A 14,463-nucleotide genomic window follows, 5' to 3' on the forward strand; every position below is an offset into this window, starting at 1 on the left:
ACTTCTCTTGGCTCCAGGCCAACGTCCTTCTGGCTACCTCATACTGCCTCCTTGGTAACTCTCCATTTGTCATGAGTTCCCCGTAACACTGTACTCAGAGAAATATTCTTGGCATGATTCAGTTGACCGTGGATCTGAATGACAGACAGAACCTCGGCCTGTGGTTCCCTTGTACACAATCAAGCTTTTCACTTCAGATTTAATGAGCCCCTTCTGTGTGCCCAGCACCACTCTAGGCACGAGGAAAACCGAAGGCTGATGGATGAATTTCTAACTGGTATCCTCCCTCCCTTAACCAGAGCCAAGTTTCTCTAAAGATTGTTCAGCCAGCTCACTCTGTGTATCATGAGACCCCACCACCTCCCTGCAAAATCCAACAGCCCCAGTGGGGCCCTGAGACTCAGCTGTGCCTGCTGGCCGTGTCTTCAGGGTGCATGCACTGCACTTCTTCCAGCTTGTCTGTATCCCAGTCCAAGTCAACCCTTTTATAATTTAGGGGCAGTGGAAAAAGTTTTGAAAATGAGACTGTCCAATCAAGTCACAGCAAAAGCATATTTACTTTCCTAAGAAATGTGTATTTGTCTTATCTAGTAGCTGCTTTTTTTTAAAACAAATTCTAGGAAAGAAGTATTGTTTAGGAATAAAGCCATTATGCAATTAATTGAACCTCCTTACTGAATTGTTTATGTGGTTCCCATGATTATGAAAAAAATTACTGCTTTTTGGTGATACTTCATTTAGGGAAGAGGACAAACAGTATAATCTTCCCATTAGTTTCTTGTTAACTATGTAAGCAGTTCCTCCCAGAGAATGTAGGACTTGGGTAGGACCCAGGTACTGGTGTCCCTGAAGAGTAGTGAGTGATATTGTGTCCCCTTACCAGCACCCTCAGTCTGCACCTGTCCACATGCTTCAGTATTTAGAGGAAGGCCTGCACACTTTCCCAACCTTGCCTTGTCCTGTCCGGCCCACTCCCACCCACTGCCACTAACAGAATACATTGTCTGAGCACCATCTGGTCTTCTGACCTATAAAAGGGCCAGCTTGTAGACAGGGCAGCTTTTCAAATTTGGTTTCCCTTTTTACTTCTTTCCCAATGAACTCCACCTTTCTGTGGCTCTGTCAGCCCATACAGTAGGCCAGGCACCTACATGGTGTGGGTAAAGCTTTCCTAGTTCTTCTGGACTAGAAAAAGCTAATTCTGTTTGCTTATCTGCAGCCCTTGAAGCAGAGACAAGAGTGGCAGCTTAAGGAGGTTGAAATACTGGACAGGAGCCAGGGCCTCTTTGCCTGCACACCCCACTCTGCATGTTCCAGCCGTAGGAACAAACTGCATTATTTTGTTTCAAACTGTGCTCAAGGGAAGCCAAGACCTTGTAACTGGAAACTGCCCAAACAGTGAATTCTAAGACTAAATTTAGTGTTCTATTTAAAAAATAAAATAAATCGAACATTTTGTTTGTTCATCTTTTATATGTTAAAAGAGAGATTAACCTAGTTCACACTAGCAACCTAAGAAGAGTATTCAAAGAAGTGAGAAGAAGACTAATCCTTTTGGTGAAGAGGGAAATCCTTAACAAAATGTAATGAAGTGGCATGAAATACAGACTCTGCAGCTAAAGTTGCAAGTAGCATAGCCTCTCTAATCTCCATTACATAAAATTTTATTATGGCTCAGAATATTAAAACTGTTAAAGATAAAAGAACATCCATTGACAGAAAGTAGGAAAAGACATTGCCATGTTTTATTTATGCAATTTTTCTTTGGTTTTTAACTGTAATATAATTAACTGCTTTTTAACTATATCTTTTTAGTTGTGGGTCAGTTTCCTCTTCCTATTTTGAGCTGAAACCAGAGTGAAGAGAACCTTGAGATGTTACACACGTTAATAAAATTTGTGATCCTTTGATAGAACCAGCAAAGGTCTTCCTTCAGTTTTTTGCCTTTCTCTCCTGCCTCTTCTCCCTTTGCTTAAAACATTGAGCACTTACTTAGGACTAGACGCAGGATTTAGTTTGTTTGGGATTCCCAAGTGCTGTTGGCATCATCTAGAGAACTTGCTAAAAATGCAAGGTCCTGGGCAGCACCTCTAGTTTGGTACAAATGTTCTAGCATAGAACCACAGCATTGTATATTTTTTAAGGTTTCCCATATGATTGATACACAACTAATAGAGAACCAGGAGATAGTTCTCAAAGATGGATATATATATATATGAATGATGGATGGTGGTGGTTACTATTTTGTATCATTAGGTTCATTTTCATTTTGGGAGTACATAACAGATACTGGTTAGGTCTGTTTAGAAGACTTCTATGAGTACAGACTAGGTCTTTGTTTTTCTTCATGTTTCTCTTTGGGAGTGCTTTGATTTTTGGCTTTGACTAGCCTAGAAGTACATCACTAAATATAATGTAGTCAGGCTCTCAAGGAATGCCAATATAGTCCACTTAGTGTGACTTTGTGTCCATTTAAGTAAATAATTTGGAGAGGTACTTCATTTTAGATATTAAGAACATGACCAAGAATTTTATTATTTTAGTAATGGGAGAAACTTATGAAATAAATGTGATTCCTTAGATTTTATGTTTTGTTTCTAGATGTTCCCCTAAACCCTCATGCACTTTTAGATGGGGCTTGGTAGCTGAATCTAGAGTTTGTGACTGATTAGTAGTAATTACTGGGATTAAAGATGCTGGAATGAAGGATGTGAGTGCTATACCCACCTATATTGTATTGGTGGCCTGCATACAATATACGGGACAGAAAGAGGATTGTCCTCTCCTTCCTCTCACTGCTGTCATTGCTTTTGAACTGACAGCTTGCTTCTAGCATGACTCTTGTGAATTAAATCTCTGGCCCCCCCAAAAAAAATGCTAATGGGTAGTATCCAGATCACTTATATCTTACTATTCTCAGAAATCTCTAACTAGCCACATTGGCAAAAGTCTGCAGCTTCAGTAAAGAATCCTGAGCACCTAGCGTATCCTAGGTGAAGGAGCAAGGGCTCGTAATTTCCTCTGTTGTTGCTGGAAGCAGGGTATGATACAAGACTAGGCCATGCAGCAGTGGGTTGGCACAGACATAATGAAAATTCACATTTTTGCTTTGCCATTGCCTTGATGGCTACACAGAATCTATACCAGATAGCCTTGATCATAGTATCTTGTCTGCTACTCCTCCCTGCTGCAAGCCAGCAGGGCTGGGAGAAAACATCAGGCTTCCATCAGGATAGTTTTGTTCAACTTTAGCCTTTGCTGTGTACTTAATTCTCCTTGCCCTATTTTCTAGCCATTTGAACATGGGCAAATTGACCTCTGGAGTCTCCGCCCTCATCTGTAAAAAGAGGATAGTTTTTTTTATCATAGATAGGAAAAATCATAGCCCAGCACTGGGCACATAATTCTCTTTCTGTAAGTGTCACTTGATGAGGAATCTTACCTTTACAGGCAGTAACCTCAAATTTGGCTTTCATAAACAAAAATGAGAGATTCTGGGAGAGTTCTGTAGATTCCATTGGTGTAGCTGATGGCAGTGGATGATGAATGAATCCAAGCCACAGACAGTAATCATGGTGGCTCACAGGAAGTTTTATATGCCTGCCTGCCCACTTCTCACTAACTTGGTAAGCATTACTAAATGGCCATTTCTTCTTCAAGTCTTCACAGGCATCACTGCATAAGGCCCAAATGGCCAAAGGAGCTGCCCTGTTCACTGGGCCACCATCCTACCAGGCTGGCTTGCCAGTGCAGAGAACACAGGCACCTTCTCTGTCTTCACACTCCAGGCTCCAGAGGCTCTGATGCCCCTGTCTCTGTGCTGTGGGATGCTTGCCCAAGGCAGAATTAGGGATTCCTTCTTTATACCCTGACACACTTGAACCTCTGTTGTAGTACCTCTTTCATATGCTTTTGTGTTGAAGTTGATTGTTTGCATTTTGATCTTTCTCTCTATATTTTAAATTGCTGGAGGGCATGGTGTGTACACATAGTTGATACTCGGTAATTGTCAGATTAATACAGATCAGAGCATAGAGGCTCTTCATGTGAGGTAAGAGCATAGACTCAGAAAGCTCACTTCCCTTAGTTCGTATCCTAGCTCCACCATAAACTCTGTGACTTATGCAAGTATCCTCACCAGCGAAATGGGGACAGTAGCAACCTACCTGATAAGGCTATTGTGAAGACTGCATGGGTTAAATATATGTGAAGCACTGTCATTAATGTTTAGCAGATAATAAATTCTAGTTAAGTGATTATAATAGTGACTGTTTTACAACTTTGCTCTCTGAATTTACTGTCACTTTCTAAGGTTGAGTTTCCCCCACAAAACTCCTTAGGGGAAAATTTAATTCCTTCCTTCCTTTCTTGGGATGAAAACGTAGTGGATACGCCTGAAGATTCCTAATTTAGATAGATAGATAGATAGATAGATAGATAGATAGATAGATAGATAGATCTGACATAAATATTCATAAATTCCTGGTCAGTTATGCTTGCTTTCCTTTTAAAAATATGATTCTTTATGAAAACAATCATATAAACCCATTAGCTAAGCATAGATTATAATCTTAGAAATATTTGCCCAAAAATGTAAATAGTTATAACAGGCTTAAGGGGGCCAACAGATTTTTTTCTTGACTGCCAACTTGGATCCATTGAAAATATTCATGTGTTAGGAGGGAGCCTCAGACCATATCTTGGTTCCACAATCACTTAATGTCTCTCCCAGACACAGAATTGAGGAGTGGCCAATACTTGTCGTCCCTGTATGCAAAGACACTAGTATCAGTGACATGTAACCTTGCCTGAGAGATGGAAAGATAGCACATTCCTCACTCCTGGTACAGCAGGCTTCTTTATAGTGTATTGTATCATACCATAGCTTCTGTCTCTGCTTTAGTAGCTGAAGCTTTTCTTTGGTATTTTTAGTTGCTTTGATGTTTTGGAGTGTCAAATCTTGGCAGGAAAGCTTGTTACCTTGGTTAACAACTTATTCTAATTACTATAGCTAGTAGGTAGCTCTGTGTGTGTGTGTGTGTGTGTGTGTGTGTGTGTGTGTGTGTGTGTGTGTGTGTTTAAATAGGCAGTGCTTGCCTGAGTAACTTCCTCTCTACTGAATGATACTGTTCCTGGGGGAAGATAAGACTCACTCCATGGTGGGTGTCTGGTTTGTTTCTGTTTGCCCTTCCCTTTTCCCAAGGAACAATGGAAAAGGAAGAGGTAAAGTTTCTCCACCAGACTAGTGGAGAAACTACTCAAAAGGTTTTCTCTTATCCCTATAAAAATAAGCACTTCATCTCACCTTCTAAGAAAAGTAGACTATTATTTGCTCTTTTCCCTGTTTCCATTCATAAATTCGACATCTATCTAAACTAAAAAAAAGTTCTTTGATTTCTGGGAGCCTTTTTGTTTTTTGGTGGAACTGGGGATTGAACTCAGGCCCTTGTGCTTGCCAGGAAAGCATTTATTCTATTGAGCCATCTCCCCGGCCCCTCCAGGGGGCTTTTTAAGGTGCCTCTTTGCTAAAGCTATCAGTGATAGTTTTTAAAAGCGGACTCTTCCTCTACATAGTAAACAAGCTTGGAATATAGCTGAGCCATTTACAATTAAAGGTTTTTCTCATACCCATGGAACGTTGCTTAGGTTAATTTAGAGTCCCTGAAGATTTTGCTTAAAACTCTTTGCTGATTTTACAGTGGATTTTCCATTTGAGAATAAATGATAATAAAAACCAAGACAATACCACTGTTTGAATGATAGTACCATTTATTTCCTGATGACCATGAAGATGGTTTGTAATTAAAAAAAAAAAAAAAATCTGATTCTCAAGTTGAGAAAGCTAACAAATTTCTCACAGCACGAATTTTCTACAACTACTCTATATAAGATTTTGTAGTTAAAATAAGTGGAATTAAAATAACCTGTCTTGAAAGTTAGTTATCTGTTGTTCTTTCCTAGTCTTTGTTTAATTGGTTTCTTTATGTTACACGGACAGAAGACATCCAAATGCCCCAACGCCTGTGAAGCAGGTGGCAGTATGATTATTGAACATTCTGAGTTTGAGGATGTGAAAATGCCTGTGAAGACCTGATTTGTTTCCTCTCCAGCTTATAGAACTTGGAATCTCAATACTACTTTATAATTTGAAATTTCTACTTCTGATCTCTTAAGCAGTTGCAGTTTGTTAAGTATGGTGAATTTGCCTGCCATTCCCCGTGAATTTCAGCTGGAGGCCTTCTAGCATCTCCCCCGTAGCTACATATCACCTGTTCTGTGTTGTCGGAAGAGCTAAGAAGAGGCTTTCAGTACGGTCTCACCCTTGCAGAGCTCATACCTGGAGTCTCGTGCTCATGTTCTGCTGACATCTCCTTCCTCTAAGAGCTTCAGCATGTCAGGGGCCTGGCATGGAAGGTGGCTGTGCCCTCCACTGTATGGTGATGGAGGCGGGGGTGGCTGGAAGTGATGGTTCTTAGGTAGACCACTAATTGGAGATGAGTTCCTGTAGCTGCAAAGAGGAGAAAGCAAGTCTGACAGTAGAGTTGCTTCTGCGTGGTCACTAGAGCTGAAAAAGGGGAACTAAGGCAGAGGAGGAGCATTCTTTACCTCAGAGGGTGGCAGTTCCTCTGGAATCATTAATTGTTAAGCAGTAAGGGGCCACAAGTGTTTTGTACTCCACCTTCTCATTTTACATACAGACGAAGGTAAGACCCAGTAAGGAAGTGGTTTGCTCAGATCCAACAGAGTTAATGGAAAGCTCTGTACAAGTGTGTGAAAGAGAACATGACAGAAGCAAGATTTTAACTACTTTTAAGCCATACTTTCAGCTACTGTGTACCTAAAATGGCTTGTAAACCATTCTCTTTTACTAACAATCGTTACCTCCTTATCTAGAATTTCCTGTGGATTAAAGACACATTTAGCAACACCTTAAATGTGACTAATCCCCAGGAAATGATCAGATGTGAGTTTGTTTTAAAAATTATTATTTTCAAGCTTAATACTTCCATGCCTTAGGCATATAATAAATTTTGTATGTTATTTTTCTTGTTTAAAAACAAAATCTTGGGGCTGGGGAGGTGGCCCAGTAGAATAAGCACTTCCCTGGCAAGCATAAGGGCCTGAGTTCAATCCCCAGTACCGCAAAAAAAAAAAAAAAAAAAAAAAAAAACCTTCCTGTTGCTAGTATTTTGTTCTAGATGTTTGGTCTGCTAACAGCGAGGCAGATAGATGTCTACATAGTCAGCTAGCATCATCCAGGACAGTACCTTCTCCATTTTAGACACCTCACATAGTGGATGGCACAGGGAGGCACACAGACACTTTGTGAGCTCACTTAGGTTCTGTGGAAACAGTAGCCATGGTAGTCTGACAGACCTGGATATGAGTCACAGTTCTGTCACTAACAGTGTGAGTTTGGGCAGGTTATTTCACCTTGGAGACTATTTGCTTATCTGTGAAATGTGGTAAAGTGTACATGCACCTTCTTTTAAAAATGCCTTGCACATGGTTGTCTTCCATGTAGTTCTCAGATTACAGATATAAGCCATGTTTTTTAAAAATTGTGTATCATTTTAAATGTCTGAGCTATTTTTTTTTTAATTCTCTTTAAAATAAATTAAAAAAAAAAAAGTGCTTTGCAAAGGCCTCAACCCCCAGCATGGTATCTGACATTTACACTGTGGAAATTTTTGTTGTTTTTCTTTTTCTAGAGAACATTCTTACTTTTAGTTCCATGTTTAGTTGTAGAGCTGCTTGGGAATCAGCCAAAGCATTGGAACCTTAGATTTTCACAGTCTGAATATTATCTGTAAGGAACACCATTTTTAAGAAAAATATCCTTGGGTCAGGATGTAGCTCAGCAGCACAGCATCTGCCTGGCAAGTGCAAGGCTCTGAGTTCAATTCCCAGTATGCACCCCCCAAAAAAGTGTCCTTGTAATTTTCCACCTACACCCTTGATCGTGTGCCATTCGGATGCTATCCCCACAGCCTTCTTTTTCTCTCCCTTAGCCTCTAAGAAAACTAATGGAGATATATAGAGAGCTCCAAGATATAACTGACCTTGTGCACCTTTAATTGAGGAAAGAATTTGCTAAACTGCAGCCAAAAACCCACCAGTGGTTTACTTTACAATCCATGTCCTGGCTAGACTGGCTCTTGGCTGTATAATTTGTCTAGTTTTGTCTGGAATCTTAGACTGTTCAGCTGCTTCAGGGCAAAATCTTTTGGGGTGTCATTAAATGGGATTGATAATTGGCTTCTGATGAATATTCATTGTGACTAATGACTTTGGGCAAATTTTACACATACTATCTTTCTATTCTCCTACTGAGTGAGATTTTGATAGGATCGTTTTCCTCAACCTGCACATTAATTAAATATTCACATTATACTTCAAATTGTATACTTTCATTACTTTACAGTTTTGTCTTCCAAATTTTGTTTTCTGTAAGGAATGGGCATAATTATTTAATGATTCTCATTTTTTAGAAATGGGGGTTAGAATTATTTTAAGAAGTAGTTGGTGATACTTTACAAGACAATGTATTTCTGACTAAGCATAGGTATATAGTGAGATTTTTCTTTAAAAGTAATCAGCTTAGTCACTATTCTTAAGTAACAATGCACATAATTTGTGCCATTTAGTATTTTGGAATAAAGCCAAATAGTTCCCTGCTTTGTTTGTTTGTTTTCCTAATCAAATGAGTGAATGTATTTTACTCCAGTTGGAGAGATCAAGCTCTTAGAAATGATCAAGAAATGTAAAACAATGAGAAAAAAAATGAAGGATAAGTCATTGTAAAATCCTGGCTTTTAGCTTGGTGGATTTATTTTGAAGCTAAGGAGACCAAGGAGAAACATTGTCTGAAGATAACATTTTGACCAAAAACAATTTAAGCTAAAAAGAAGCAGGTGATCGAGTTCTGTTTCAAACAGCACTGTCCTGTCAAATGACTGTTTCAGAGAATTTGTAAGAATTCCTGTGATGATTCTTATTTTTGTATAGCACTTCATAGATTTTGAAATGATTTAATAAGCATATTATTAAATCAATAAATAACAACTCAATTTTCCAAAAGTAGTATATTTGTATGTCTAACTTGTTGTTACTACTTTGGAATTTGAGTCCTATACCCAACTGTGGGACTCGTGAAAATGATAGGACAGTATTGTTGAAAACCAAGCCACTATCTTTCGATTGTGAACATATTCAGAGTATGATAACGGGCCATATGCCCAGGGGAGTCAAAGAAAGGCTTTGAAGAGGAGTTTAGTGTTTGTGCAGAGTCCTGAGTGAGAGATGTGTTTGCTAGAGTGCAAATCTAGTCTAGTTTAGAAGATAAGGGAAAGAAAGTCCACAGTTAATTCCTACATCTACAAAATGAAATATTCCAAGGGAGAACTTGGAGAAGACAGTTAAGAATGGTGGTTGGAACTGCTACTTTCCATGAAGAATGGGAACTGTAGAGACACCCTTTCCTAGGCGTGCCCTTGTGACTTCTGAACAAGTAGTGCTGGGACACAGCCTGCACAGCAGAAGCAGCACTGGGGCAGCTAGGTAAAGGATGAGCTGAGATCCAACGCTAGTGTAACCTTAAGCCTGACTGCATGGTAATATTGGAGTAAGCTGGTTCTTCCTCTGTTCACTTGACAACAGTAAGGATTTCATTTCTAGGAAAGCCTGAGGGGATTAGTCATATATGTGTTCATATGACAAGCTCCTTTATCAGGGGACCAATAAAAATAGGTTGGGAACTCAATAAAATTATGGGGAAAAAATTAGGTTGGGAAGGGTGGGTGGGACCTTGTAGCCTTGGCATGGTTGGTGGAAGCAGCTCTCAAGTGCTTGCTGGATTGTCTCCTGTTCATGGCATGAACCTGTTATAAAGAACAGAGTCTGAAAGGAAGGGGGGAGAGCACCCAGGCTTTAATACACAGGACTCACAACTGTGAAGCGTCAACAGAATATCCAATTTAAAGCTGTTCATGTTACACTAACCTCTGGGATTCTTTTAACTGGGCCTTGGCACATCACTCTTTCGCCACGTAAATGTCCTTCTGTCAGCAAAGGCCAGTTAACAGCTTCCAAAAGAGGTGAAGTCCTCATGGGAACAGGCTTCCCAGAAACCAAAGAAACATTAAAGAAAAAAAACACAGAAAGAAACATGTGTTGTTGGCTTTTGTCACTTCATAGCTATATCTCCAAAGATTGCTTTTTCCCCCTTCCTTTTTGCTGTATTGAGTTTTGTAGCAATTGTATCCATTTTTAGTATTGTTATTTTCTAAATATTTATGTCCCAAATACTGATTTTATGAGACAGTATCTCTAACTCTTAAGAAAATAAAAAAAGAAATATGAAATAAGAGCATGTCAAAAAAATAGGAAGAGGAAGGATTAGCCAGTAAAGGGTGCCAGAACAATTGATTAACTATGTGGAAAAAATAAATTTTCACGTCACTTCTTAAAACTAAATTGATTCCAGACGGATTAAAGAGTTAAATGTAGGAGAAATCTTTCAGATTTTTTCAGGATAAAAGTAGTGGAAATCACTATAAAGAAAAAAATTATCTACATAATTATTTAAACCTCTTCATTCAGAAATTTGAAGAAAACTAAGGATAAATCATTTTCAGAAACATTACAGAAGCCTGTAGCCTTTTCAATTATCAGTGCTGTCTTATAAATCATTGTTTAAGTAATAGTGTCTCATTTAGAAATGAGCTGATAATATAACGTAGACCATTTACTTAAGAAATGTAGTCAGGAAACATGACAGAAGTTGTTCAGGCTCAATCTTGGTCAGAGCAATAAAAATAGAAGTAAGATCAATACAGTTTTAAAGGTACTGACTTGACTGCAGAATAAAAGGCAGTGAAATCAACATCATAGCAGTGGCTAGGGAGTATAAACAGCTTCTATTCCCCTATTATTGTGTTAGCATATTTATATTACTACATTTGGTGAGTGCCTGAAAGTATTTATTTAACTTTATCCTTAAATTATATACCTAGAAACTACATATAAATTTTTTTTATCTGATAGAATTACATAACTTAGTGATAAAAAGAGTAGTAAAAGGGCCAGCGAAATAGCTCAGCAGACTAAGCCCCTACTTAGGCAAGCACAGAGACCCGGGTTTAATCCCCAGCACCACATGCTCCACCAGCGCCGCCCCAGGTGCACTGAGCCAGGCCACCAAGTCCAGGTGTGGTGGCGCACACCTATAATTACGGTGCTTGGGAGGCTGAAAATAGGAGGTTCACTGCAAGTCCAAGCTATGTAGCAAGACCCTGTACCAAATACATTAAGAGAGAGGGAGAGAGGGAGGGAGGGAGGGAGGGAGGGAGGTGAAATACAGTATGAGAAATTCATTGAGTATCATTAAAAGATTTTTAGGGCCAGGGAGGTAGCTCAGTGGAATAAGTGCTTGCCTGGCAAGTACAAGGTCCTGAGTAATCCCTGGTACTGGGGATATATATATATATTTTTTTTTTCTGGGAAAGTGGCATGAAATAATGTTAACTTTAAAAAGAATACTATAGTTATCGTAATCTTATTAGGAAAAGAATCATAAATGATTATGTGTATGATACCCTAAAATGGTAAATAATCTTCCAACAGCATAAACTCCTATCTTCTTGTATCTCTCCATTTTCTGCATGTGTTACTGTATTCTAAATGTGCATTAGCTATCTTTTTCTTTTCTTTTGTAGTACAAGGGTTGGAACCAAGGGCCTCACCCACAGTAGCCAAGAGCTCTGTCACAGAGTATACCCCCAACCCTACATTCCCATTTATAATAAAATATATATATTTTTTGAAAATTCTTAACAAAATTTTCTCTAAAATGATCACATTAACTTAGCATTATTTCTCCAGATTTTTCATCCTATAATTTTAAGTATGCTGATGTGTATATATTTGATTTTATTGCCGCAAGACAGGGACAGTGCTCAGTCCCTTGATTTGTTCTGAATTTCTGCTTTGCTTCTGTTGCAGTTGACTGCCTGCATCCACGGCTCGGCCGCAATGCTCTACCCCATGTACTGGCAGCATGTGTACATCCCTGTGCTGCCCCCACATCTGCTGGACTACTGCTGGTAAGGCTGTGGTGTACCTTGCCCTCCGCTTTCCCAGTTCCAGGGATGGGCTGGGCAGGATAGATCCATAACTTGTTAATGCCACTGAGGACTCTAAAATAGTCTAAACTAGCTCAGATTTGAGACCACCTGATTACATCGCCCTTTTCTTTCTAACAGCCTTTATACCTCATGACAGTCTGAGGAGTTGAAGGGAATGGGTAATCTTTTTCCCATTTCTCAATTGGAGAAACCAAAGCACCAAGAAGTTCTGTGCTTTTTCCCCCTAAAACAAATTGGAAACTGGTGACGGGAATGCTTAAGATCCCTCAGGTCTTCATGTTTCAGCCATGCCCTGGCATGTCACGTCAAACTTGCTCTCAGCTGCCATTTGGGAGCAAAAGCCAGACTTCAAAATCCTCTGAAGCTTTTTGATGAGAATGTCACTGTTGAGTGAAACATGTTTTAGTGGAAGAGAGGAAGCTTTGGAGTTGACCTGGGTGAGTCACTTGGCCTAAGGCTTTGTTTCATCATCTGCAAGATGAAGTTGTTCAGTATGTAATTATAACGGTGAAAGGAGATAACAGATAAAGGCCATCAGGTATGTAGAAAAGCTGGCTCACAGAAGGTGGGTAGGTAGGTCGTGTTTCTGCTGTAGCATCCTCTTCTTCATTGTCTTCAGTAAGTAACTGGAAAAATCCGGGTGGCCAATTTGGATCCATTTTTCTTACAATGAATCATTTCTCTAGTATAATGTGATAAAAAGACATTGTCTCCAAACAGCTCTTATAAGCAGACATTGATAACGGAACACAATTCATACGGAGGGAAAAGCATTCACTGCTTGCCAGAAATTGAGAGCTTCTGGAGAAAAGGACCCTGTCACTTAAAAACAGATGATTCAGGACATGTGCCATTGGCTCAGAATGACTGAGTCCAGACCAGTCAGAAGCTCCGCTGTTTTGCAACCCTCTCCTTGTGGAGCTTCACTCTCATAGCCAGATTATCCTCAGAGAATATTAAAGGCATTCTACTTTCCCTGTGCTTTGGTTTGGTTTGCCTTTGTTTTGTTTTAGTAAATGTTTGCAGTACATCATGACCACCCTCCCTTCTTTTCCCTTTCTGGCATCTCTGGATCCCCTTTTACAAAAGCTCTATCTCCTTGTTTCCTTTTTTTAAAATTTTGCTCTTTAATTTATATTTTGGGTTTTTCATGTAAGAGAATCCATGTAATATTTAAGCTCCTGTGTCTGATGTATTTCGCTTAAGATTATGACCTCGAGGTACATCCATTTTCCTCCAAATGACTCAGGTCTTCTTTGTGGCAGAGCAGTGCTCCATTTTGTGTAAACACCAAATTTTCTTTATCTATTCATCTGTTGAAGGAAATATAGGCTATTTTCTAAGACTTAGCTATTATGAGTTGTGTTACTATAAACATGAATGTATGTGTATTACTATATAAATACAGTGTTTTTAACACTTCAGGGAAGATACCTAGAAGGGGAATAGCTGGGTCAAACAGAATTTTTATTTTCAGTTTTTGAGGAGTTTCCATGCTGACTTTCATAGTGACTGGACTAGCTTACATTCTCACCAACAATGTAAAGGGATCCTTTTTCTCCTGCTACCTTGCAGCCTTTATTATTACTTGACTTCTTGAAGTTGGCCATTCTTTGTGGAGTAGGATGGAATCTCAGTGTTGTTTTAATTTGTATTTGTCTATTGACCAGCAGTGTTGAACAATTTTTTCATGTGTTTATTGGCCATTTGTACTACTCTTTCCAAGAAGCTTATTCATTTCAGTTGCTGTTCTATTTTATTTTATTTTTTAATGTATTTGGTACAGAGTCTCACTATGCAGCTCAGACTTGTAGTCAGCCTCCCCAGTGCTGGGATTACAGGCATACACCACCACACCCGGTCTCAGTGGCTGGCTTAGCACTCCTGGGGGCAGGGCTGGCATGGCATGTGGTGCCAGAGGTCAAACCCCAGTCCCTACACTTGTGAAAACAGGCACTTAGTCCACTGAGCTATCTCGCCAGCCCTTGGAAAAAATTTTTTCCATTCCCTCGGTTGTCTCTTTACTCTGTTATTTCCTTTGCTGTGCAGAAACTGTTTAATTTGGTATAATTTTATTGGTTGATTCTTGATAGTATTTCTTTTACAACTGTGTATACTTGTGTCTTTAAGGTTTTTACTTATTTCCTCTTCCAGCAGATTAAATATTCTGTTTTAACATTTAGATCTTTGGTGCACTTTGATTTTAGTTTAATACAGATGAGAGTTAGCAGTCTAGATTCAATCTTCTGCATGTGGATAACCAGTTTTCCCAACACCATTTGTTAAAGAGGCTGTCGTTCCTCAAGTGTATGCTTTT

The 14,463-nt window shown here is 39.3% G+C and overlaps 1 protein-coding gene across 5 annotated transcripts in view; it reads left to right on the plus strand.

The window, feature by feature from the left end:
* The window catches only part of Dennd1a (DENN domain containing 1A), a 578,498-nt gene that overhangs the window by 307,189 nt on the left and 256,846 nt on the right, over positions 1-14,463 (plus strand). For all 5 annotated transcript variants that reach the window (XM_004641595.2, XM_023701683.1, XM_023701685.1 and 2 more), the window contains one exon: positions 12,004-12,104. In XM_004641595.2, coding sequence (XP_004641652.1) covers positions 12,004-12,104 — 101 coding nt within the window. The remainder of the gene's footprint in view (positions 1-12,003; positions 12,105-14,463) is intronic.

This window comes from Octodon degus, unplaced genomic scaffold (genome assembly GCF_000260255.1).
Source record: "Octodon degus isolate 3935 unplaced genomic scaffold, OctDeg1.0 scaffold00138, whole genome shotgun sequence".
NCBI lineage: Eukaryota > Metazoa > Chordata > Mammalia > Rodentia > Octodontidae > Octodon > Octodon degus.